Source organism: Urocampus carinirostris, chromosome 7 (assembly GCF_059441175.1).
Source record: "Urocampus carinirostris isolate Australia breed hairy pipefish chromosome 7, RoL_Ucar_1.0, whole genome shotgun sequence".
Taxonomy (NCBI): Eukaryota; Metazoa; Chordata; class Actinopteri; order Syngnathiformes; family Syngnathidae; genus Urocampus; species Urocampus carinirostris.
Window position 1 is genome coordinate 32,411,564 of NC_142355.1, and position 26,046 is coordinate 32,437,609.

The following is a 26,046-nucleotide window of genomic DNA, read 5'->3' on the forward strand; positions in this document are numbered from 1 at the left end:
TTTCAAATGAAACGGCTCGCCTCTTCTCTACACTTCGCACCAAACATTGAATGGATGCGCGAGATATTAAACAATAAAATTGTCAAAGTTCTTAGTGCGCTGGACATACAGTATAGAATGTTTACACATGAACTTGGAAGAGGAAGCGGATTTCTTCTTCGGGGTGGATGCTAGGTAACCTCTCACAGCGCCACACCCCGGTAGCGCCGGAAAGGATCACTACAGTAATGTCCTGTACTCGAAAAAAGGTGCACACAATACAGAATCTAACTTACAGCAATGTCCGGATATTTTTCGACATTCCGAAAAAAAATTTCATATCTACCGTTTTCGTAAGTCGAATGGTCGTAAGTAGGGAAGCGTCTGTACATGAATAAATAGAGTAGCTCTTACTGTTATTTTAATCCGCCTTATAGTCTACTGCGTCTTATATTTGAAAAATACAGGACAAAGGACTGTTTTTTGGGAGTGTTCCTTGTAATCCCATGCGCCTTATAGTGCAGAAAACACTGTAATAACATTTTATTGTGATACTCTTGTCATTGCTCTTAACTTGACACTTTTCTTTATATTTTTTTTCATGGACAGAGCAATGTGGCCAGCAGAAGAGTAGCAGGCCCTTCCCGGGAAGCCACGCCCCAGACAAACACCCAACACTCTCAAAGGCCGCCACTCTGGCTGTCTTTGGCATGGCCGGACCGCCTCGAGCCCCGCCCCCACTGATAAGCACAAGGCAGACTAACAGCGAGGTGACGTCGGAAGCTAGACGATTTTTTTTATCGTTTTGTGTTGCGTAGCAGTTAGATACGATTTGCTGTTTTACCGCAAACTTGCGACGGGATCGTCCGTTGCTACGGCGACAAAAGGGTTTTAGCTACAACCCAAGCGAGGTGACGTCGGAATCAAGCCGATTTCAAAAAATCGTTTTGTGTTGCGTAGCGGTTAGATATGGTTTGCTATTTTATTGAAAAGAAAACCGGGCTCGGTCATCGCCACGGCGACACAAGGTTTTACCGACAAGCCGAGCCAGGTGACGTCAGAATCAAGACCATATTTAAAAAATCGTTTTGTGTCGCATAGCGGTTAGATACGGTTTGCTATTTTATCGCAAAGTGCAACTGGCCTGGTCATCGCCACGGCGACAAAAGGTTTTACCGACAAGTAGAGCAAGGTGACGTTGGAATCAAGCTGTTTTTTTTTAAATCGTTTCGTGTTGCGCAGCAGTTAGATACGGTTTGCTGTTTTACCACAAACGTGCGACGGGATCGTCCGTTGCTACGGCAACAAAAAAGTTTTAGCTACAACCCAAGCGAGGTGACGTCGGAATCAAGACGATTTTTAAAAATCGTTTTGTGTCGCGTAGCGGTTAGATATGGTTTGCTATTTTATCTAAAAGAACACCGGGCTCGGTCATCGCCACGGCGACACAAGGTTTTACCGACAAGCCGAGCGAGGTGACGTCGGAATCAAGACGATTTTTTAAAAAATCGTTTTGTGTCGCATAGCGGTTAGATACGGTTTGCTATTTTATCGCAAAGTGTAACTGGCCTGGTCATCGCCACGGCGACAAAAGGTTTTACTGACAAGTCGAGTGAGGTGACGTTGGAATCAAGCTGTTTTTTTTTTTTTTTATCGTTTCGTGTTACGTCACTGGTAGATACGGTTTGCTATTTTATCGTAAAGTACATCGGGCCCGGTCATCGCTACGGCGACAAAAAGTTTTACCATCGGAAACCAGACGATTTTTTTTCTTTAATCGTTTTGTGTTACGATTTAAACACGAACGTTCGATGGGACTGGCTTTTCGCCACAGCGACAAAACGTTTTAACGACAAGCTGAGCGAGGTCACACCAGCCTTTTTCTTACGACAAACGTGTGACTGTACCGGCCGTTGCTACGGCGACAAAATGTTTCACCGCGCCGCTTTTCTTGCTGTAGCTAGAAAAATACAAATACAGTGTTTGTTATTGTTTTGAAACAGGGGTAGATCGGGGCCGATCGGTCTAAACACAGGTGCAAACTCAGAGCAACTCAGAATTTCAACAACAAAAACCTTAATAAATAACAATGTTTCATCATCTTTCTCAATGCATTTTCAAGATAATATTGAGGATCAGGGACCCTGAATTAGTTGCAGTGGAGCAGAGTTGCTATGGTAACTTTCATCAACAAACCTAAGCAATACGACACACGTCATACCATTCATCCAGTTCTACAGAAAAAAATGACTTTGCAGCAATAATGTACAGAAAAGGTAAAGTAAAACAAAGTTATTATTAAATGATATAACCATTTATCAAAATCTCAATAGGCCTTGTTAGGAGCATCGATATTTTGTCAGTTTTTTGTTTTGATTGTATTCATTTATTTTCCTAAAGTAACATCTCAAATGGATCCTTTTGTAGGATGGATTGACTTCCCAAAAAAAAGGCACATTTTGTTTTTGTTTTTAAATTTCCTTTTAGTAATCCCCCCCCCCCCCTCTTTTTAGGATAAAGAAAATAAATCACACTTTTTAAACAGTTTTTTTAAACGTGCACTAAAAAATGTATTATTTTGGAGGTAGTATTTACAAAAAAATGCAGTTTTCATTATAATTTAATGACTTATTTTTTTTATTATTTTACTTTTATTTTCAACACCATATTTTTAGATTAAAATTAAGCCACACACACACAAAAAGTAACATTTTGCTTTTGTTTTTCCTACAAACACACATAAATTAAAAACAATCATTCTTGCTGAACCTCCATAAAAGTGATAAATAAACATTTAAAATTTTAATAAGGATTTTCTTTTTTATTTATTTATTTTGTAAAAAAAAATAAGAGCCAGATCTTTTTATTTTTCTGCAATGTTTTTTATTTGTGTGAAATCTAGATTTATTTTTTTCAGATCATTTTAAAACTGTCATTTGGACCATTATTCTGTTTTTGGTGACTGAAAAAAAATTCTAAATGAAAGAAAAACTAATTCTGGAATATAAAATCACAAATGTTATACATTATATCAGGGGTAGCGGACAAGTTTGACACAAAGAGACGAAATTTTTAACTGAGAGTGAAAGAGCCCCACCACGCGCTGACCTCCCATGACAGATGGACACACACAAACGCACATAATTAAAAACATATTATTTCCCATAACACACACATATACAGTATATATATATATATATATATATATATATATATATATATATATATATATATATATATACATATATATATATAGTTGCTGCAAAGTAATCTAGGTACTGTATGTGTATGACGACATATAGTATATTTCAATATAATATTTTAAAGAAGACAAAAACATACAATGTTTTGATCACTTGTTTTGCTAATTGCAAAAAATGTTGAACGGATTGACAAATGCCGTTGGGCTCCCCCTACAGTTAGTAGGGGGATTCGCATTTCAGTGAATGTGAAAGGAGTAAATCAGCATTTAATACCAAACCTGAACCCCCAAAAAGCTAATAATAATAATTGATCATGTCACATTTTTTCTTAAGCATTAAAGCGAATAAGTTATTTTATTTATATGTTGAAAAAGATATATCAATAATCATGTTTAATGATTAATATGTGAATGAGCGAGCGAATTGTCTGTCCCTGTGTGCCCAGCGACTGGCTGGCAACCAGTTCAGTGTGTCTCCTGCCCACTGCCTGAAGACAGCTGGGATGGGCTCCAGCACCCCCGCGACCCTACTGAGGATAAGCAGTGCAGATAATGGATGGATGGATGAAAATAAACCAAGCAAAATAATACTATTCTAATATTATTACAGATTTTTATTTATTTTTTTTATTTCATTTTAAAAGAATCCTGGATTTAATGCCACTAGGATTGAATAATGTATGAAATGAGCTGCATTTGTATAGCGCTTTTCAAGTCAATGAAGACTTCCCAAAGCGCTTTACAATGTGTTTCACATTTACCCATTCACCCACACTCACACACTAATAGCGGCCGTGCAGCCATGCAAGGCGCCAACCTGTTTATTGGGGGCATTAGGGGTTCAGTGTCTTACCCAAGGACATGTAACACGGAGTAGCCGGGATTCGAACTGCGATCCCTTGGGGCCAAGATGAGCGCTCTACCTCCTGAGCTACTGCCGCCCAAATAATCCAATTTAACAATTTGAATAATTTTAATAAAACGAGCAGAAATACTGTTCTTATATATATATATATATATATATATATATATATATATATATATATATATATATATATATATATATATATATATATATATATTTTTTTTTTTTTTTTTTTTTTTTTTTTTAAATTTAATTTAATTTTTTTTATTTTGAAATCACGTTATTTTTTACATCACAAGACCAATGACATCGTCTCCTTTTTTGTGCACAACAAAAACAAAAAACACATCCACATTCCTGCACGGTGACTAAAGTAGGTCAGGCCGTGTCACCATGGCAACAGGGGAGATGCGGTTCCCGCGGCGACGCCCAGGTACCCGTTTTACAAAACTTAAGCTAAGATCGGAAGTCGTGATCTTATCGGCGTTTCCAAGATTTCAGCGATTCCCGACGGGAAGCGTTTAATTGGCCTCTCTCGCCTTCGAAATAATTGGCCGAGGGATCAGCTTTTAATTCACGCTCTCTTGCTCCTCCGCCTCAAATTTCCGATTTCTTTTCTAGCTTTTAACGAGTCGCCATTGTTGAATGAGAAAATCTCTCGGGGACGCGTGCGGGTACGGTTCCTACCCCCCTTGTGTTGTGTTTGTGGCCCTGGCGGGTTGTCATGGTAACCGTTGCCTTACAGTGGAGCGTTGTTAGCGCTCGCCGATTGTGTGTGTTTTTTTTTTGTCCAAAATGTCGGCGAGTAGATAGAATGTCGCGTGCCGTTCTCAGTGGATCGCACTTGTTGACTTTGTATCGTCACCACAGGGACAAATAAACTTTTATCTTTTACACCGTGTGCAAAACTTTTGGTCTGTTCAAACCTTTAAATATTTTTGTAACCGCGGTGTATCTGTCCCACCAAAGATCCACATTCACGCTGGACTGGATGATGAGGTTTTATTATAGTTGCTGCAAATGAATGTGTCACAACACAACACGTGGTAAGCTTCTCTCCTGGCTTTGATCTCGTTGGCAGCACGCTGTTAGACTGCCCTAAACATATCAAAGAGCTTTCTTTTCAGTTTACATAAAATACATATTAGAATATCAACCATCACAATACATTTTTACATCCATTTTAACAAGATACTTTTAACAAGAGATCGTATAGTGTTTTTTTTAACGATTACAATGAATTCAACATACTTTTCTTTAAACTGAATTTTAACCAACATCATCCTTTTTATATATATGAGAAAATATAAATAATAACAATAACGAGTATAAAAACGGGTGCAATTTACCTGCAAATAAATGCAACGTCCGGCAAAACTAACATAAAAGGCGACAGAAACAAAACAATAAATAAATAAATCGAAACAGCTTGACAACATCAATCACATTACTGTGCATGTTGAGAGATTTGTCAGCTGTGGTTTTAATGTTTAAAATTAACTTTTTGCGGAGCACCAAAAGATCGTGTCTTACCGTTGGCAGCACGCTGTTAGACTGCCAACAACTCCTACCTTCCTGTCGCAAAGTCTAAAGCCAAACCAAACCTGCCCCCATACCAGCAGGTGGCACTGTTGGACTCATCATTGCAGGACACTTACACAAAAACTATACAACATATTTCAGCAGGAATTTCAATAAAACCAAAGTTATTATTACACCTGTTACATTTAGATAGATAGATAGATAGATAGATAGATAGATAGATAGATAGATAGATACTTTATTCATTTCCAGCACCTTCCGCACACCCTCCTAAATAAGGGTACAATTCTTTTATTTTGCTATCTCTATATCGGCGAGAAGCCTCCTGAGAAATCTATTTTCTACGTGGCGGCGTTTCGGGGAAGATATTCGGCCAAAGACGTTTGTCTGAATGTGAACCAAGATGGATTTCCTTTGCCAATTTGTATATAATTTTCACACGTTACCAGTATACATATTCTTGTTTTTTAATTAGAAATGTAATTCTCCAGGCTTTTGGAATTATTTCATTGTTGCTTTTTGTAGGTGTTATTCTTTTGTCCACACATTGTTTTATTTACAGTATATAGCTTATTTTGCCTCTTTATTTATTTATTTATTAATGAATATTTTTTACTTTAAAAAAAGTTTTTGACAAATATAAACTATTTATACATTCATTGTTTCCCACTAATTTATTTTAGTCATTCTCGGGTGTTTAATATTCATATTAATTTATTTAGGGTCAAGCATACCTCCGACCACCAGAGGGCTCCTGCTGCCATTTTTACCTAAGCACAAGTGTGGTCATTTATTACACACACCTGTGCCCAATCATCCTGAACCCTTTTAAAAGGACATTTTTATTCAATAAAGTGTTGAGTCGTTTTGAGTTTTTCTGTTGTCCTGTGTGTCATTTTCACTTCCACTCCAGGTTTGTTTGTTTGTTTGTTTGTTTGTTTGTCTGTCAAATTGCTACTTGGCTACATTGCTACTTTGCTACTTCATACCTTGAAGTTTCCATTTACAGTTGAGTCGTTTTTAGTTTGAACTTTGTCAAGTTTGTTTTTTGTTTCTGGTTTGGACATTTTGTTAGTTGTTTAGTACCCATTTGTTTGTTTGCTACTTTGGTCTTGATTTTTGTTCATAAACACCGTTCTCTTTTTGAGAACCTCTTCCTCCAGTTCCACACCAAAAACCAAATCAACTTACTCAATACCTATTTATCAATTAGAATAGAATAGAATAGAATATGCCTTTATTGTCATTGTTACAACATGGGATATAATTAGTTATTACTTAATACTTACTCACCTTCTCACTTACTCAAATACCTAGTACTTGCTTATTTGATAATTACTGACTTAATATGCTTACTAAATAGTTACTCACCTACTTATCATTTACTCACCAACTAACTTATCATTTACTTACTCCCTTACTCACTTCCTTACTCCTGTTCTTCCTTCCTTCCTTAACTAAATGCTTACTTAATACTTAATTCTTTATGTACTTCCTTCCTTCCTTCCTTAACTAAATGCTTACTCAATACTTATTTCCTTATGTACGTCCTTCCTTCCTTCCTTCCTTAACTAAATGCTTACTCAATACTTACTTCCTTATGTACTTTCTTCCTTACTTCCTTGACTAAATGCTTACTCAATACTTAATTCCTTACTTCCTTGTGTACTTACTTCCCTCCTTACTTATGTTTACTTAATACTTACTTAATGCTTACTCGCTCACTCAGTTATCTAAATACATTTTTAATACTTGCTTACTTAACAATTATTTACCTTATATACTTACTAGTTACTCACCTACTTATCATTTACTCACTTCCTTACTTACCTATGTACTTGTTACTTACATAATACTTACTGGTTACTTGCTTATTTACTTGTTTGCTTGCTTACTTAATGATTACTCACTTTAATATACTTACTAAATAGTTACTCACCTACTTATCATTTACTCACTTTCTTACTTCCTCACTTGTTACTTACACACTTGATATCAATAACAATTACTTACTTAATACTTACTATAGTTGCTTATTTACTTGTTTGCTTGTCTACTTGCTTACTGATTTAAATACTTAATACTTGCTTACTTAATAATTACTGACTAATTATTTTTACCAAATAGTTACTCACCTACTTATCATTTACTCACCAACCAACTTATCATTTACTTACTCCTGTTCTTCCTTCCTTCCTTCCTTACTTGCTTAACTAAATGCTCACTTGATACTTACTTACTGCCTTCCTTCTGTAAGGTTTTAACATTTATTAAACTGAAATCTGACTGCGAAGACACTTCATGTGTCTCGTCTAAACCCTTACAGTTGGAGCATATTCAGAAGCCGGAGAAATTTAATTAGCCAAACGACGAGTGTAGTCCACATATCAATTTATTTAGCCGAATCAAAGAGTTGAACAAATCTGGTCTTTCTGCCTGTGCCAAAATTACACTCGTGTGTAGAGGAAGACGAGGGGGTTCCAGCGTTGTCTCATGTTATAACCCATGCCGATGAAATGTTCACGCCCCATGACCAAGCCTCTGCCGATTGGTCCGCCCCGTCGTCGATGCAAATTTCCCAACCATGATTTGAAGAATGGAGGGAGGGGCTATAGGTCATTGCCCTACAGACAGGATGGTGCCAGGCACATATCCAACACCCCAAGCGAGGTGATAAGTCATTATTATCTGCACAGGATGGAAGGAAAGGCACATTCCAACGCAAAACACGGTTTACAACACCTATCTCTCAGTTTGCCCTCAAACACTGAAGTCAGATTTTAGAACAAGTATATTTGACTTTACATAAGATAAAACAGTGTATAAAATAGTATAAACTTCACTTCCTTCCCTTCTTACTTAAATGTTTATACTTACATACTTACTTACTCACTGACTTACTCACTCACTCACTCACTTATTTTAATACATTTTAATACTTGCTTACTTTACAATAATTTACTTTGTATACTTACTAAATAGTTACTCACCTACTTATCATTTACTCACTTACTTACTTTCTTATTTCCTTACTTGTTATTTTCTTAATACTTACTAAATAGTTACTTACTTGCTTATTTACTTGTTTTCTTCCCTACTTGCTTACTTTATAATTACTTACTTAATATACTTACTAATTATTTACTCACTTACTTACCTATCATTTACTCACTTACTGACTTCCTTACCCACTTCATTCACTTTATTAATACTTATTATTTAATAAATAATTTACTGGTACTCGCTTACTCACTAACTTAAATTAATTAAATAATCCAACTTTTTGCCTGTTATTTTGAGACCAATACTTTGTCATGCAAGAGTTCCTAAAGATTTGTCCCCCTCCCAAAGGCAATCATGCAGTATTTTTTTTAAGGAAGCCTCTGACGATACTGTCATTTCTGAAGGATGGTTGCTTCCCATAGAAGACCTTACTAGGGGGACTTCCTGTCATTTCTCACGCCTCGAGTCTCCAACACAAAGTTTGCTTTTTGGCCTCATCTTTTTTCAATCACTCCGCTTCTTCCTGCAGTCCGGTAAGTGTTTCGAGAAATCCGTCGATCATCCATCAGCTTCCGAACGATGCGAACAAACAATCCCGTTTCCTGTTTCCAACGAGCTAGCCCTTGGCCACATCCTGCCACGGCTTGTCTGTTAAAAGCCCATTAGAGTTCACGGGCGGATGCACTTGGGCGCATTAAGTCGCAAATAATGTTGTCTGGTAAAAGTGGCCACAGGCTGAATCCTCGCCGCCCAAACCAACAAAAAAACCTAAAAATGTAACCGGCCATAAAAAAATGAACTCAAAACTTCAAACTCAAATTCTATTTGTTAATTTAAGCTGTACCTTTTATTTATAACGGATTTTCATTGAAGAAAGTCACATCAGACACGGCTTGAAAAACAGGAAGTATAAGACGTGGCAGGGTACAGAGAAATCATGTGAGGAAAAGCATCTAAAGCAAAAGTCAGTACTTTTTTTTAAGCTGAGAGCTACTTTGTGTTACTGATTAGTACGAATGGTCAACAAGTTATATATGCATTTACAACTTGTACTTAATACCTAAAAACTTCATTTTCGCTTACTTTATACTTACCTAGCTAATACTGTACTTATTAGTTACTTAATACATACTTACTTACCTAATAAATATTATTTACTTAAAAAATACTTTTGTATTTACTTATTTACTTGATACTTGTATACTAAATACATGCTTAATACTTACATAATACATATTATTTACTTCATACATACTTCCATGATACTTAAGTTTGCTAAATACTTACTTATAGCTTACATAGTAGTCATTGTTTACTTAATACATACCTACTTAATAAACACTTACCTATTTACCTGTTTATTTCATGCTTATTCATTATCCACTTAATTACTTGTTCGCTTGCGTACTTACCTAGTTACTAATATTTACCTACTTCATACTTAATACTTGCTTACTTAATACTTACTTACCTAATATGCACTTATTATTTGCTTAATACCTAATTATTACATACTTATTTATAAATTTTGCATGCATTTTTCAAAACAAATGAAACCTTTTTTTTAATTGATTTTATGATGTTATTACTACTGTTATATTTATCAGGTTGTTATAATTCGAATTGGGGTAAAAATAGACTCAGCACTGAGTGATTTACATAAATCAATTATAGGATGATTTCAAAAATAGTTTACAAAGAATTGATCATATATTGAAAGACACTTATTTGAATTATTTCCAATGCCAGTTAGAAATCAATTTTTCTAGAAAATCATAATATCACTTCAGAGCTATTTTGAGAACCGGGCCATGGGCTACTCAGCTGTTTGTAAGGGTCTACGGTGGTGACTCCTGACTTAGCTAGGAATCTTTATCCTTTCTGTAATGGAAATCATTACCCCACTTAAAGGCCTAGGGTGGAACATTAGTGAATAATAACAACTACCCTGAGCCTTCATAAGGACATTTTGGACCGGGCCCGTTGTCGGGCTTTATCTTTACAATCACCATCCGTACCCAATCATTGTTTTTCCACTTCATCCTGGTTTGTGAGGTTTGTTTTTTGTTTCCTTGTTTGAATACTTTTGTTTGTTACTTTATTGAGGATTTTGTGAATGAATACTGTCATTTTTTAGCCCCTTTCATGGTTTATGCTTCCTTGCGTTTGGGTCCACCAGAAATCATAACATACAGAATGTAATCGTTTTATTTAGCACATAATAAATTTACTTCTTAGATTCTTTGGGCAGCTGTCTTCTGTTTTTCTTTGGAGTATTTGCTGAGAAGAGCAAAGAGGACAGTCAGCGTAGCGGCGATATCCTGATCGACGACATCTAAACAGAGATTTTGGAGATTTTCAAGCATTAATGACGGTATATGTCTTGCTGCTAGGTGGCGACTTTTACTTCAAAGTGTGAGTAAAAAAAATTGGGGGGACGATGGTGAGTAAGTTGTGATACTGTGTGTTGAAGAGTGTGGCTGTCACCTTTGGGCTGAACAGAGGACACTTTAAGCCCTGAGTCACTGAGGAAGCTTAGGGCCAGCGACACATTGTGCAACTAGGAGGGCAAAACACAAGCAACTTGAAACCCTACTATTTCATCAACGTACAGCAATGCAATCAACTTTTAAAACCTAACCCCAATTTGAAAGCCTTTTTGAAACCATAACTGTTTTAAAAACCAAAATTTGAAACATTAAACCCAGCTTGGAACCTTTAAAACCCCAATGTTATTTTCAAACCTTACTGAAAAATGCTTTTAAAAAACATCTTTGAAATTGTAATCTGAAACCACAATCCATTCCTGAACACTGGCTAGAAAATTAAATTTTAAGACTCAAACTAAGATTCAAACCCAAACCAAAGAAACGTAAACATTATTTTGAAATCTAAGACGCAAACTTGTTTGATAGCCTGATTTCAAACCATATATATGTCCAGCAATCCTACTCATAAAGGCTAACCTAGAATCCAATTATGCCCATTTCAACCCGAATCTAGTTCTTGTCTGTCAACAATCATACTGGTTGGATTTAAACCTTAAAACCGGTTTTCAAGCTGTCTTGAAACCCTAACAATGACTAAAAATGATCAGTAATCCAACCATTGTTCAAAACCCAAAATACAAACCTCAAATTTTCTCAAAACCCTAACAAATCTGAAATCCTACTCCATATTGAGTTTAATTCAAAAACTAATATTAGGACCTTACTTTTAAAACCATGACACGACCTTGTTACCCGAATATGAAAAACCTAATAGAAACCCTAATCCGACTAATGAATAGTCTGGAAATAATCACACTTGTTTCCAACACAAATCCTTGTTTCCTACCATCTGCTCGTAGTTGACCGGTGTCAGACAAAAATCACTGAGAGGAACGAAGAACCCTTCTAGTTGGCCAATCAGCAACAGAAGAATCACTCCATCAGAAAACTGTGAGCAAAACAAAAAATATCAAGCCTGTAAGATTGGCTAAGGTTTCAAGGTCCTTTTGTCAGTACCTGCTTGTCCAGATCCGAAACGTGCAGGCCCAGGTTGGCCACGCTCTTGTTCACAAAGCCAAGCAAGCCCTTAACACAAGATGGTTCGGGTAAATGTTTGAAGACAGGATTATGGTTCTACGGCTTCGTTAGGTTTTCAAATCATTTTCCAGTTTTCAAAGTACATTTTTGAGGTGTCTTTGAAGCCTGGATCAAATTTTCTAGACAATTTCAAAGTTTCAAATAAGGGGTTCAAAACAGGATGTCAAAATTTGTAGGTAGGGTTTTTGCATTCAATTAGGGTTTAAAGGTAATGTTGGGGTTTTAAATCAGGGATGTTTTTTTTTCAAGATTGTGAGGTAAATCATATTAGAGGATTCAGCCAGGTATGGTTAGTGGTTTTTGAATCAAGTTTCGGGGATCTGGGTGGGGTTTAAGGTTAGGGTTATTGTTTTAAATCATTGCTAGGGTTTTAATCAGGTTTAGGGTTTCAAACAGTGTATTTATTTTTTTCTAAACTAGGGTTAGTAAAACAGTATTTGGGTATCGGATTAGTGTTTGGAGCTATAGTTAGATTTGGAGTTTTCAAACTAAAGTTATAGGAAAATTATTTAAATTTATGGTTTGAGGTAAGGTATTAAGTCGGGGTTAGGAGTTTTAATCAGGTTTCGGATGTCAAATTAAAATTTAAAGACATGTATTTATTTTTTGGGCAAAACTGGTGTTAGTAAAACTGTGTTTGAGTTTCAAACTTGGGTTAACGTCTTCAAAAAAATTTCAAGAGAATATTTTGATTTAGGCTTTGTAGTATGGTTTCAAGTGTGGGTTGTTATTTTAGGTCAGGGTTAGCGGTTCTGTTCAAGTTTAGTTATTGAATCCACGAATATTTTTCCTAAACTGCATTTAATAAATTTTAAGTTTGCGTTTTAAACTAGATTATAAAGCAAGGGTTGGTTTTAAAACTGGGTTTGTAGTTTTCAAATTCAAGTTTCAAGCAACGTTAAATATTTTAATTTAGGGGTTCCAAGTAGTCATTTTCAAATTAAGGTTTTAACTATGGGTTATTGTTACCTAGCTGTGTTTCAAAAGAGGCAAGGTATCAAGCAACCGATTAAGGGTTTTGATAGAAAGTAACGGAGAGTCCACACACTTGCAAAACATTAGTTTATTTTGAGTACAAAAGTTGAAACCCTACCCTTTATGCCATTAAGGAAAAAAATGAGAAAAGCTCGTTGAATCCAATGCAACCGGTTGTAGTGCAAAATGTCAACTTTGCAAGATTGATTTCCTTCCCTTCGCTTTGTTCCCCCTGGAGCTTCCTGCAAATTGGCACTTGTTTCTCGTACCTGTTTCACCGCTGTGACCTTGTGAGCCTCCATCTTCAGGAGCTGCTCCACACGGTGGATAAGTTCTACACAGTGAGCACAAAAGTGATTATTTGGACACGGAATGTTATCATATTACGGGGTTTAGAGGAACTAGAAATTGCTTGCCGGAAGGAAACACAAATTTACAGTAGATTTACAGGATTTACTGCTTTTGCGCCATTTTTACAGCATTTCCCCTACTATGCCTACAGGATACGTGTCCCCTACTTATAAATTTTCACTTTAGGGTATGGAGTACGATACGGCATTTTCCCAGTATCTGACATCAAAAACAAAAGATTTTGCATGTCCAAAAAATACAAATGTATAACAAGTTAAGTTGCTAAGCTGACCGTCTACTAATAATCGACATCTTTTAAGATTCTGGTCTGCTATTGGTTTTCTTCATGGCTTCGAGAAGATGCCAGTATGTTATTGGCTGAACTAACTCCCACAATGCCTCTCTTTTATTTCAGTTCAGAATCTCAACTAACAAACTTTAATTTGTTTGCTATGATTCCCATGAATTGCAGTGATGCTTAAGGGTGAAGCAAAAAACATGATAACCATGAAAACAAAACTTGTAATTATTAAAAAATATGAAGAAGTCACATGCATCATTACCCTTGCAAAGGAATATTGCTCTAACAAAACGACAACAGAGGCAATTGCTGACAAAAGAAAAGATGGTAGCGCCCTGTTCGGCGACAGTTTTGGATATTTTGGTCATAATGCTCAGTCTTCGATTCAGTTTTTGACGGCGGACACAGTCAACTCAAACCGCAGATTAGTATATGATCGCAGGTTTTTGCTGGATATGCGATCATCCAGAAATCAAGTGGCCGTTGCTACGACCACTCTGGAGTGTTTACATAGCCTCGGAGTCTATGCCAACAAGACCCAGTGGCCTACGGAGCAGCGGAGCAGAGAGGCAAGAGAAGGCGATGTGACCGGAGGAGGAAGCGAGGTTGTCGGGCTGGCCTAACAGCTAGGCTAAAGGCTAAAATATCAAAACGCCTCTCCCATCCATTTTTCTCTCCAGCGTTCGCTCTCTGGACAATAAACTGGACCATCTACAACTGGAACTAACATCGAACCGCGAGATGACGAACTGCTGCACTATAATTCTGATGGAGGTTAAACTTATCTATCCCGGCTGACGCTGTTAGCATTGAGGGGCTAACTGCTGATAGGAGCAGCGAACTCACCGGTAAGAACAGGGGAAGCGGACTATGCATTTATACCAACAACTGGTGTAAAAATGCTAGGATAGTCTCGAATCACTGCTCACGGCACATTGAACTTTTGACGGTGATTTGCAGACCCTTCTACCTCCCCAGGGAGTTTACCTCTACTATCATTACTTCTGTGTACGTGCCCCCCAGCGCTAATACAAAGGGGGCAAATAAGGGGCAAAATCCATACTTTCAAACCCTAGATGGAAACCCTAGATGTGCTTTAAATCCCTAGGTTTAGGCTAAAGCCTTACTGTGAAACCCTAGTTTGAAACCCTACTTGCCCTTTAAAACTGGATTCAAGGACTAAATTCTGCTTTTTAAACGAAGTTGGAAAATCTTTTTGCATTTTAGAACCCTAATTTGGGAGTAAAACCCTGCTTTCAAACCCTAGATGTGCTTTAAATCCCTAGGTTTAGGCCAAAGCCTTACTGTGAAACCCTAGTTTGAAACCCTACATGCGCTTTAAAACCAGGTTTAAAGCCTAAACTCTGCTTTCTAAACCTAGTTGGAGAATGAAGTTGTGCTTTAAAACCCTAATTTGGGAGCAAAACCCTACTTTTAAACACTTGTTGAAATTCTTAATTGCGCTTTAAACCCCCTAGTTTTAGGCCAAAACCCAGTGTGTGTGAGAACCTGATATGTGACCTTCTGAGGACCATTTTCCAGATTAAAAAACAACAACAAGTTTTAGAGCTTAGGTTTAAGTGGCACATTTGTTAGGGATAGAATATGGAGTTAGGCTATTTCGCTTTGCGATGCCCCCTCAGAGCAAATTAATGATGTATCCCAGGGGGTCTACTGTTCATAACAAACAGCCCCGCGAATAAGTGTAGAAACTGCTCAGCCAATCAGAATGCAGAACACAATGCACAATGCAAACCAGTGCAGTAGTAAGAATGTGAAAATTGAACCGCCATAGCGCGTGGTTTCATTATATACTCACCATCGGCACTGACTGGAGTTTCCGAACTTGCGCTGAAAACCACAAAAACAACGATTAAAGTTCTTCCCTGGCAGAACTTTTCAGGCCCTCCTCACCTCTCGGCCGTCAAGACTTCGGTTTGAACTTCTGACCGGAATCCCTTCTCGCTTACCTGCGGGAAAACTTGTGAGAAAGCCAATCGACATGGCGCTGTTTCTGACTCACCTCTACGAGCGCAACTTGAACTTTTACGTTGGAGGGCAACTCCAAATCGGGTTGGAAACTTCTCACCATGGCAACCAGCAGGTGGAGAGTGGCCAGGAGGTCTTTCTTGTGAATCACTGAAAACAGGACTCATTATGAGAAATTGACTCTTTATCACGAATACTGAACTCATAAGGGACCCAAGATGAAACATTGACTTGATTTTAGACTTGATAAAATGATGTCTATGATGTGGCGTGATTGGTGTGGTTCAATTTGTGGTAGAAATCGTAATTAAACATCCTGATGTGACTCACAACTGACATCCCACTTGTCAGACGGGTCCAGTTTTTTGTCTAACTCCCCCAGGATGGCTTTCAACTTTCGGATCTGGGCCGAACTGGTCAACGCCATCTCGTCCAGTGGCAAACGCACGCCGGACAACTTGGCTGCAGGCAAAGAAGGAAGATGTCATTGTACTAACATTAGAGACCTGTTCATGAATAATGAGTAAACAAAAAGCAGCAATTGTCTTTTTATGTGTGCACTCAAAAACACAATTCTGAGTCTAAAATCTTGAGTTCCAACTTTTTAGTGGTTTAAAAAACATTTTTGATGTTTGATAGTATTAAGAATATTTTTAATGTGAGGTAGTGGAGTGCTTTATTTCAAAAGACAAAAGATTTACACCCTTTTTGGAAACCTTACCTCTGCTTTAAAACCCTAGTTGGTGGGCAAAACCTAGTCAAAAACCATAGCTTCATTTCAAAACACAAATTTTAAACCCTGGTTGAAAATCTTAACTGCGTTTTAAAAACCCATTTTAGGCCAAAACCCTATTTTGAGCCCTTGTTGGAAACTCAAGCTGTGCTTTAAAGTCCTGGTTTGGGACCAAAACTCTATGTTTAAACTCTACCAGTGTTATAATACCATAGTTTTTAGGCTAAAACCCTAGTTGGAAACTAGTATATATATACCAGTATATATATATATATATATATATATATATATTACTAGTTGGAAACCTTAGATGTGCTTTAAAACCAGACTTTTGGCCAGAGCAAAAACGTTAGTTGGAACCCTTACCTAAACTTCTATTTTGGGCGGAAAACCCTACTTTTAAAACCTTAGCTGAAATCTTAGCCACTCTTTAAAATTCTAGTTTGATGCCCAAAGCGAAATTTCAAACCCGTGTTGGAATCCCTGGCTGCACTTTAAACCAGGCTTCCAGGCCAAAACCCTACTTTCAAAGCCTATTTGGAAACCCTTATTGTGTCATGATTACTGATGTGACTCAGTTGTTCCCGCTCATTTGGTGCCAACTGCCGCGGGTTCTGATTGGCTCCCGGTCAGTATTTGAACCCAGTCCTGTCCGTCCCCTTTTGTCAGTCCGTCTGCGAACCTCAGTGAACACCAAGGAGGCTGACTCCCACCTGTCCCGTTTTTGCTCCCATCTGTCTCCAGCTACGACCCGTGTTGATCTTGACCACGTCCGCTCTCCCGTCCAGACTTACAACCTGTTTTTGATCCTGATCATGTCTGCTCTCCCATCCCGGCTTACGACCCGTTTCTGACCCCGACCACGTTTTTGCTCTCTGTCCCGGCTATCGACCTGTTTTTCCATCCTTGACACTGCCATCGCTCGCTACGGAAGATCCACTTCCGTGTTCGGATCACAATCCCAGTACAAGAGCGACCTGCTTCCCGCGCCTAGCGAACACCAGATCGTGGGCGCAGCCCTTCCTCTTTCCTTTAATAAAACTTGGGAGAAATGTAACGCAATTGGGTCCTGTTTCCGTTCTGGTCCTGACATACTGTACTCTAAAATTCATCGCTTGGGGCCCAAACCATACATTGAAACCTTAGTTCAAAACCCTAGTTTAAAACCCTAGGTGTTGTTTAAGTGTTCAGATATAACACAACAATACTTTTAAACACTGCTTGGGAACTAAGAAAACAACTAGTCTTAGAGGTTAAGTTTGAGTTAATCTTTTGTTGTGGTTGGGTAAGAGTTGGGGTTAGCAGATGTGTTTTGCGTAAGAGGCTATGAAATTACATGATGTCAATGGAATGTCCCCACTAGAGAAAAATTGTGTGTGTGTCCACTGAACCAAAAAAATCTCAATCCAACCGAGGAGATGATGAAGAACCAGCCCGTCGTACAGATCTTGGTCCAAGCTCTGAACCACAATGTGTTCTGCTTTTAGAGTGCTATTGATCCAGTCCAGCAGCGCCTGTTCTCACACACACACACACGCACACACACACATACACTTTGATCTCACAGAATCGAGCTTTCAACGTCTTCGAGAGTCCTAATTATTTTCCCGCTGTAACACCCAATCCCGAACTGGATAGAAAAAGACGTCATCTATATTCAGTCTGAAAACAAACCCCTAGGTTTTTTTTTATTCATTGCCTCTCTCAGAGACATTTTCTTTTTCTGTCATACACGAGATAGCGCCCCTTCCTCACCTCCCATAATTACCGTCATCAAATTTTCTACCAACCTTCCACCTGACTGAGTTGGAATCACGATGATCTTTTTTTTTAAAGGCATCCCGATGGAGTGACTCACTAATTCAAGGGGTTCATTATTCATATGTGTGAGAGCATAACTGTTGATTATTTCAGTAGGTCTGTATGGAAGTTTGAGTGCTTCTGTAAAATGCATGAGTGTTTATGGAAATAGACAATGGGACAGTGTTATAATGAGTAGAAGTGAGATATTATCAGTTGTTTGTGTGTGTGTGTATGAGTGTCTGTGAGAGAGAAAGAGAGGGAAAGGGAGAAAGACTTTAAATAGTGTAGGAAAATTTAGAGGAAACTTCTAGGCATCAGCTACTTAGCCCATCTGACATACGATACGGTGCGCAACATAATCACAGGGCACATTGGACCCTACAAAGAACTTCAGCGGTATGGTCACATCACAAGATAATCAGGACTGGCCAAGACTATACTCCAGGACACAATCTAAGGGGGCAGGAGGGGAGGAAGACCGAAAAAGAACTTGGCCGAATACATTAAGGAATGTACTGGTGCCAACTTTGCCACCACCCAAAAACAGGCCAGGGACCGCCAACAGTGGAGAAGACTGTACACATTTGCATTCTTATTGGTGCCCCGACAACCCATGCGGTTAAGGGAGCGATGAACTGTGAGAAAATGATGATGTTTTGTGAGATTTTCAAAAGTGTATGACAAATTAAAAAATGTGTTTAGGAGAGAAACCTTCCCTAGTGTCGGACTGTACACGAATGAGAAAGAGAATTTCAATAGTGTGAGAGAAAACTTTGTAGTTTTGTGATAGAATACTTCAATGGTTGGTTGGTTGATTGGATCCCTTAACCACTACAGTCGTATGGGCACCATTTCCTGTGGTGTGTCTTGGGCAAGTACAGCCTGTTGCATGAGAATATTAAAAACGTGTAAGGGAGAGAGAGTTTCACTAGTGTGAGACTACATAAGTGAATGTTAAGAGAGAGAGAGAGAGAGAGAGAGAGAGAGAGAAAAAGAGAGAGAGAGAGAGATAGTTTAGTAGTGTGTGAGAACTTTTCACAAGTCAATAGCAGTAGACTCTGGTAGACCAGTACAGTAAGAAATATTCAAGTCACATTTGTTTTGCGAGTGTTTCAATAGTGAATGAGAAAACTGAAAAATGCGTGAGAGACATTTTTACTTTTAAGCGATGAGAGAGACATTTTTACTTGTGAGTGATGAAAGAGAAGGAGCGAGGTAGAGAAAGCAAAAGAAAGAGACCTTCAGCAGTGTGTCAGAACATTGCACAAATATATTTAGTCGTAGAGTAGTAAGTGGTACTTTTTCTGTAGTTTTGTGAGACAGAGTGAGAGTGAGAGAAAGAAAACAAGAGAGGGAGCTAGATAGATAGATTTTAGTAGGGTCTGTGAATAGCAGTAAACTCTGGCAGAGAAGGACAGTAATAAATAATCAAGTCACAACATTAGTTTTGTGAGAGAAAACTGAAAAATGTGTGAGAGAAATTTTTACTTTTAAGCAATGAAGGATACATTTTTACTAGTGATGGATGAAAGAGAGGGAGGGAGAGAGAGAAAGCAAAAATAAAACTTTCAGTAGTGTCAGAACGTTGCACAAGTGTATTTGGTAGTAGAGGTGTAAATGATAATGTTTCAGTATTTTTGTGTGTGTACGTGTGTGTATGTGTGTGTGAGAGAGAGAGAGAGAGAGAGAGAGAGAGAGAGAGAGAGAGAGAGAAAGAGAGAGCAGAGACATTTAGTAGTGTGTCAGAGCAAAGATAAGATGTTAGTGTGTGAGAACATTTTAAAAGTGCATTTGGTTTTACAGTAGTAAGTGATAATGTTTCAACAGTTTTATGAGAGAGAGAGAGAGAGAGAGAGAGAGAGAGAGAGAGAGAGAGAGAGAGAGGGAGAGAGAGAGAGTGAGAGAGAGAGAGAGAGAGAGAGAGAGAGAAAGAAAGAAAGAGAGAGAGTGAGAGAGAGAGAGAGAGAGCAAGAGAGAGCAAGAGAGAGAGGGAGCAAAGATGTCAGTAGTGTGTGAGAACATTTTACAAGTGCATTTGGTTTTAGAGTAGTAAGTGATAATGTTTCGTCAGTTTTATGAGAGAGAGAGATAGCGAGAGAGCATAAGAGAGTGAGAGACAGAGAGAGAGCAAATATGTCAGTAGTGTGTGAGAACATTTTACAAGTGCATTTGGTTTTACAGTAGTAAGTGATAATGTTTCATCAGTTTTATGAGATGAAAGATGAAAGAGAGGGAGGGAGAGAGAAAGCAAAAAAACTTTCAGTAGTTTGTCAGAACGTTGCACAAAAGTATTTGGTAGTAGAGGTGTAAGTGATGTTTCAGTAGTTTTGTGTGTGTATTTGTGTGTGTGTGTGTGTGTGTGTGTGAGAGAGAGAGAGAGAGAGAGAGAGAGAGAGAGAGAGAGAGAGAGAGAGAGAGAGAGAGAGAGAGAGAGAGAGAGAGAGAGCAGAGACGTTCAATAGTGTGTTACAAGTGCATTTCGTTTTAAATTAGTAAGTGATAATGTTTCACCAGTTTTTATGAGAGAGAGAGAGAGAGAGAGAGAGAGTCCTTTGAGACATTTTTGTGATTAAGAGCTATATAAATAAATGTGATTTGACTTGACTTGACTTGAGAGCAAAAGAGAGTGAGAGAGAGAGAGAGCAAATATGTCAGTAGTGTGTGAGAACATTTTACAAGTGCATTTGGTGTTAGAGTAGTAATTGATCACGTTCATTGGTTTTATAAGAGAGAGAGAGAGGGAGGGAGAGAGAAAGAGAGAGAGAGAGAGAGACCACAGACTTTCAGTAGTGTATCAGAACCTTTTACAAGTGCATTTGGTAATAGACTAATCCGTGAACGTTTCAATCGTTTTTGTGAAAGAAAGATACTTTCTGTAGTGTCCGAAAACATTTTAACAAGTCAATGTTGTGGTGGTTTTTAGTGGTGTGAGAGTTTTAGGAGTGTGTGAGAGTTCAAATGAGTTTCAGGTTGTTTCATTATGTAAGGAAATGAGAGTGTTTCAGTTGTGTGGCAGCTCAACAGTTTTGTGGACCGGAGTAAGTTTCAATAGTGCATGGGGCAGTGTTTCCAGAACTTGTGTGAGAGCATCTCGGTAAATGTGAGGACACTTTTGGTTTAAGAACATGGCAGTAATATGTGTGAGGAAAAAGGGGGTTGATAACGTGCATTGTAACAACATTATGATTTATTTATGGACACTCTCTTACATCTTTGAGCTTCTCCAGTTTGGGGTCTTTCAGAGACGTCGGTTGGATCATATTTGTCTTCTCAACTGATAATAGATATAATTACAATCATATTAATAATAACAATTAGTGAGAGGAAAATACTTTTTAGGGCAGTGTAAATTTACCATGGAAGCATTCAGCGTTTACAGCGCCATCTTTTTCCTCTTGTCTTGGTTCGTGGTGACACTTAGCCACATCTGACTCCATAGCGCTCTTTGTGGCCACATGTAGTACAACAACTGTTTTTATTCAATTTGATCCAGAATTTCAACTTCATTGTTCTCAATTTAATATGCGATACAAACATAAAAGCCCCAATGTGTAATATTTGACCACTAGATGGCTCTGTGTTGTGTTGTAAGAGCAAGGGCCAGTGCAGCAGAGCACAGCGTGGCGGCAGGATGCCATACAAACATGGCGGCGACCTAAGTTGGGATTCTACTGTGTAAAAAAAAATTCAAATTTCTCGACCTAGAATTTTCACATCGGTATAACAGTTTAGGACTAGTATTCAAATCAAAGTTATTTTCTAAACTTTCTGAACCACTAGGAGGCACTAAATATTATACACTCTCCCTTTAAGTGTGAAACACAATAAATATTGAAATACTTCAAATAGGAATGCCCCCTATCCTCAGAATGGTTGCAGGGATCATTTTTTATATTATTGGATTATTATTACTACAACTTTAACTAATAAAGTATATATTATATGTTTGATTATTTTATGTAATATTTATTTATGTAATGATTAAAAAATACATCATTATTAACATAATTAAAAGCATTATAAACAATTACTGAAATATTTTTTTGAGTACAGTATATACTCTATTTTCAAATCACTTTTCATACCATGTAATTTTATTCCTGTATTTTTTAATTTTATATTAATTGTGTTTTGATTTATGTTTTTCATATTATGTAAAAAAATAACTCTGTTTTAATTGTATTTTTTAAATTATTTCCTTTTATTTTATTTTTAATTTTATTTTGTACATTCATTTAATTTGAGGTTATTTAATTGCATCTATTCTTTCATGAACGTGTTTTATTTTACTGTGCTTGAATTCATTTTATTACATTTTTTAATTCGTGAAAAAAATTTCATTGTCTATTTTTCTGAAAATTCCATTTTATTGTGTTTTACTTTAGTATTATATTTCTTTTTATTTCCTTTTATTTTTCATGAAGATTTGTCATAAAACACTACAACGCTTGGCTGAGAACTGGCAACCCAAACTTGAGATAAAATTATTAGTTTTTTAGTTTTTATTTCTTGACCAACAACGTTTATTATTATCCACGTAATTAAAAGCATGACAAGAAATTAATGAAACCATTTATTGTTTTTTTTAAGTTATTATTCCTTTTTTTTTAAAAAAACTTCTGTATTGATTTAGCCTAAAATACAACAGCATTTGCTGAGAACTGGGATCCCAAACTTGTGCTATAATCATTTGTTATTTATTTCATAACTACCAAAGTACATTATTATTGATATATCTAAGAGCAACAATTAAAAACCATTGTTTTTTTGTGTAAGTTTTAATTCCTTTTTTTAATTTCTGTATTGATTTCTTGTAAAATACTACAACATTTTGCTGAGGACTGGTAATGTCATGATTACTGATGCAAAGCACCTGTGCCCGCTCCTTTGGCGCCGACTGCCGCGGGTTCTGATTGGCTCCCGATCAGTATTTGAACCCAGACCTGTCTGTCCCCTTTTGTCAGTCCTTCAGCAAACCTCAGTGAATACTAAGCAAGACTTTTTTGACCCTGACTCCCACCTGTCCCGTTTTTGCTCCCGTCTGTCTCCGGCTACGACTCGTTTTGATCCTGACCACGTCTGCTCTCCCGTCCTGACTTACGACCCATTTATGATCCTGACCGTGTCTGCCCTCCCGTCCCGGCTTACGACCTGTTTCTGACCCCGACCACGTTTTTGCTCTCCTTTCCCGGCTATCGACCTGTTTATCTGTCCTTGACACCGCCATCACTCGCTACGGAAGATCCACTTCTGTGTTCGGATCACAAACCGAGTACGAAAGCGACTTGCTTCCCGCGCCTAGCAAACTCCGGATTGTGGGCGCAGCCCTTCCTCTTTCCTTTAATAAAACTTGCGAGAAACGTAACGCAATTGGGTCCTGTTTCCGTTCTGGTCTTGACAGGTAACCCAAACGTGTGTTATAATCATTGAAACATCATTTAAAGCTAAACAAATAATTAATAATTTATTTTTATTTTTATTTTTAGAGTTATAATTCCTTTTTTAAAGTTCTATATTGATTTCTTGTAAAATACTACAGTAATTGCTGAGGACTGATACCCAATTGTGTGTTAAAATCATTAAAACATCATTAAAAGCTGTACAAATAATTAAGAATTTATTTTTATTTTATTTTTTAAAGTTATAATTCCCTTTTTTAAAGTACTATATTGATTTTTTTGTAAAATACTACAATAATTGCTGAGGACTGGTAACCCAAATGTGTGTTATAATTATTAAAACATCATTAAAAGCAATACAAATAATAAATAAAACTATTTATTGTTTTAAAGTTATTATTCCTTTTTTTTAATTTCTATATTGATTTCTTATAAAATAATACGACAATTGCTGAGGACTGGTAACCCAATCATGTGTTAAAATCATTAAAACATCATTAAAAGCTATTCAAATAATTAATAATTTATTTTTATTTTATTTTTTAAAGTTATAATTCCTTTTTTAAATTTCTATATTGATTTCTTCTAAAATACTACAGCATTTTGCTGAGGACTGGTAACCAAATTGTGTGTTAAAATCATTAAAAATCATTAAAAGCAATACAAATAATAAATAAAACTATTTATTGTTCAGTTATTATTCCTTTTTTAAAGTTCTATATTGATTTCGTGTAAAATATTACAGCAATTGCTGAGGACTGGTAACCCAATCATGTGTTAAAATCATTAAAACGTCATTAAAAGCGATTTAAATAATAAATACAATGATTTATTTATTTTTTTAAAGATATTATCACCTTTTTTACTTTTTTGTATTGATTTCTTGTAAAATACTACTGCATTTTGCTGAGGACCGCAATACAAATACTTAATAAATTTTTTAATTATTTTTCTTTAAAGTTATTATCCATATTTAAATTTCTATATTGATTTATTGTAAAAGACTACAACATTTTGCTTAGAAATGGCAACCCACATTTAAAAAACAGGACAGTTAAAAAGCTCCTTTTTTAATACAGAAAATCTCTTTTGTATTTCTTCTGAGACTTTGAACGTGGACTTTTGTATTCCATAAGACAAAAAAATGAAAGTAACACGTGTCAAAAACGCTTCCTCTTTGCACTTTCATTGAAAGAAAAAAAATCTCCGTGAAGCAGCTTACCTCCTGCGATGACTTAAGGCAGCCGAAAAGAAGCTAAGAGATAAAGAAAAGAAATAAATGAAATAAAAATGGAGGCTTTGAGGAAAAGCGCTGTCAGCACCGAGCCGCTTTGACCAAAATAAAATGTCAACAGAGCGAATTTGAGAGGATGTGGTGGCACAATAGTTTAACTTCCTCCTTTTTTGGTATGTTCTATATTTTGTCAGACTAACGGAATTGGGAAGCACGACAAACAATAATAATGTCATGACAATTAGAATACATTTGTGTTCAAGCTGATGAACAGAAGATAGGTGGCAAATGACTCGAGGAATTTGAACACCATTATTTGTAACAGTTGCCATGGCGCCCAATTGGCCCCACCCGTGTGGCGTCAACTACGGCTTGTTGACAGATTGGCTTTCCGTGTATTTCAGCTCAGTACGCTCTCTCTTCCTTTGTCAGTCCGTCAACGAACCTCTGCCCCGCAAGACGTGGGTTTCATTCTGTCCTGTTTCCTGTTGGTATTTCCTGTCCGATATTGTTCCCATTTATTTTTGTCCTGTTAAATATCGGTATCCAGTTCCGTTCCTGTCTATTTTTGTCCTGTTTATCATTCACCCCTGTTTTCGTCCCCGTCTAGTTTGTCCTGTTTAATTTCGATATCCTATTTCATTATCAATCCTGTCTGTCCTCTCCTGTCCGATATCTACTCGGGCAATTGGTATCGATCTCGTCGGCCTAACGTGCATGACTCCCCATTTCCCGTAAAATAAAAGGCTTGTGTGAGAAACGTCACACATTTGGGTCCTGAACCTGTTCCGGTTCTTGACATTATTATAATTAATAATGTAATTTATTCCATCGAAATTTTTTTTCTTTTTTTTTTCTTTATTTAGTCATTCATTCATTTTACAGTCGCCTGTCGTCAGGAGGGTGGTGGGTTACTTTATTGCGTTATTTTACTGAAAAAAATAATCAGTTAATTCTCTTTAATTTTATTTCATTATGTATTGTTTTATTTTTTATATTTTGTTCATTTGATTTAATTTATTTCTATTTCGTTATATTACTTATTTTGTTTCCAATATTTTATATTCTTTATTTTGTCAAGTC

At 37.0% G+C, this 26,046-nt stretch overlaps 2 protein-coding genes across 3 annotated transcripts in view; one reads left to right on the plus strand and one right to left on the minus strand.

Annotated features, from left to right (window-relative positions):
• shisal1b (shisa like 1b) overlaps positions 1 to 4,163 on the plus strand; it is a 66,120-nt gene extending 61,957 nt beyond the window's left edge. Inside the window, exon 6 of the mRNA XM_088340582.1 lies at positions 589 to 4,163. Coding sequence (XP_088196708.1) covers position 589 — 1 coding nt within the window. The 3' untranslated portion in view covers positions 590 to 4,163. The remainder of the gene's footprint in view (positions 1 to 588) is intronic.
• A 6,618-nt stretch (positions 4,164 to 10,781) lies between these two features.
• Positions 10,782 to 25,096, minus strand: parvg (parvin, gamma). Of its 2 annotated transcripts, none has more exons than XM_088339362.1 (13): positions 24,952 to 25,096; positions 21,686 to 21,773; positions 21,540 to 21,604; positions 17,939 to 18,041; positions 16,125 to 16,256; positions 15,829 to 15,944; positions 15,720 to 15,775; positions 15,625 to 15,656; positions 13,423 to 13,487; positions 12,098 to 12,166; positions 11,928 to 12,029; positions 11,079 to 11,151; positions 10,782 to 10,926 (listed from the first exon to the last, which is right to left on the minus strand). In XM_088339362.1, the coding sequence occupies exons 2-13, from the start codon at positions 21,765 to 21,767 to the stop codon at positions 10,826 to 10,828; spliced, it is 996 nt and encodes a 331-aa protein (XP_088195488.1). In that variant the 5' UTR covers positions 21,768 to 21,773; positions 24,952 to 25,096; the 3' UTR covers positions 10,782 to 10,825. The 2 variants fall into 2 exon arrangements, with proteins under 2 accessions (XP_088195488.1, XP_088195489.1); XM_088339363.1 differs by having other exon boundaries at positions 21,686 to 21,799; positions 24,952 to 25,069.
• Positions 25,097 to 26,046: the final 950 nt, after the last annotated feature.

What these genes read in the sequence shown, in the direction of transcription:
- parvg (XM_088339362.1), bottom strand. Translation starts at nt 21,767, where the DNA reads ATGGAGTCAGATGTGGCTAAGTGTCACCACGAACCAAGACAAGAGGAA. An exon ending in AGGTCACAGCGGTGAAACAG is followed by an intron (nt 12,167 to 13,422) that starts GTACGAGAAACA and finishes TCTTGTGTTAAG; the next exon opens with GGCTTGCTTGGCTTTGTGAA. An exon ending in TTTCGGATCTGGACAAGCAG is followed by an intron (nt 12,030 to 12,097) that starts GTACTGACAAAA and finishes TTTTGCTCACAG; the next exon opens with TTTTCTGATGGAGTGATTCT.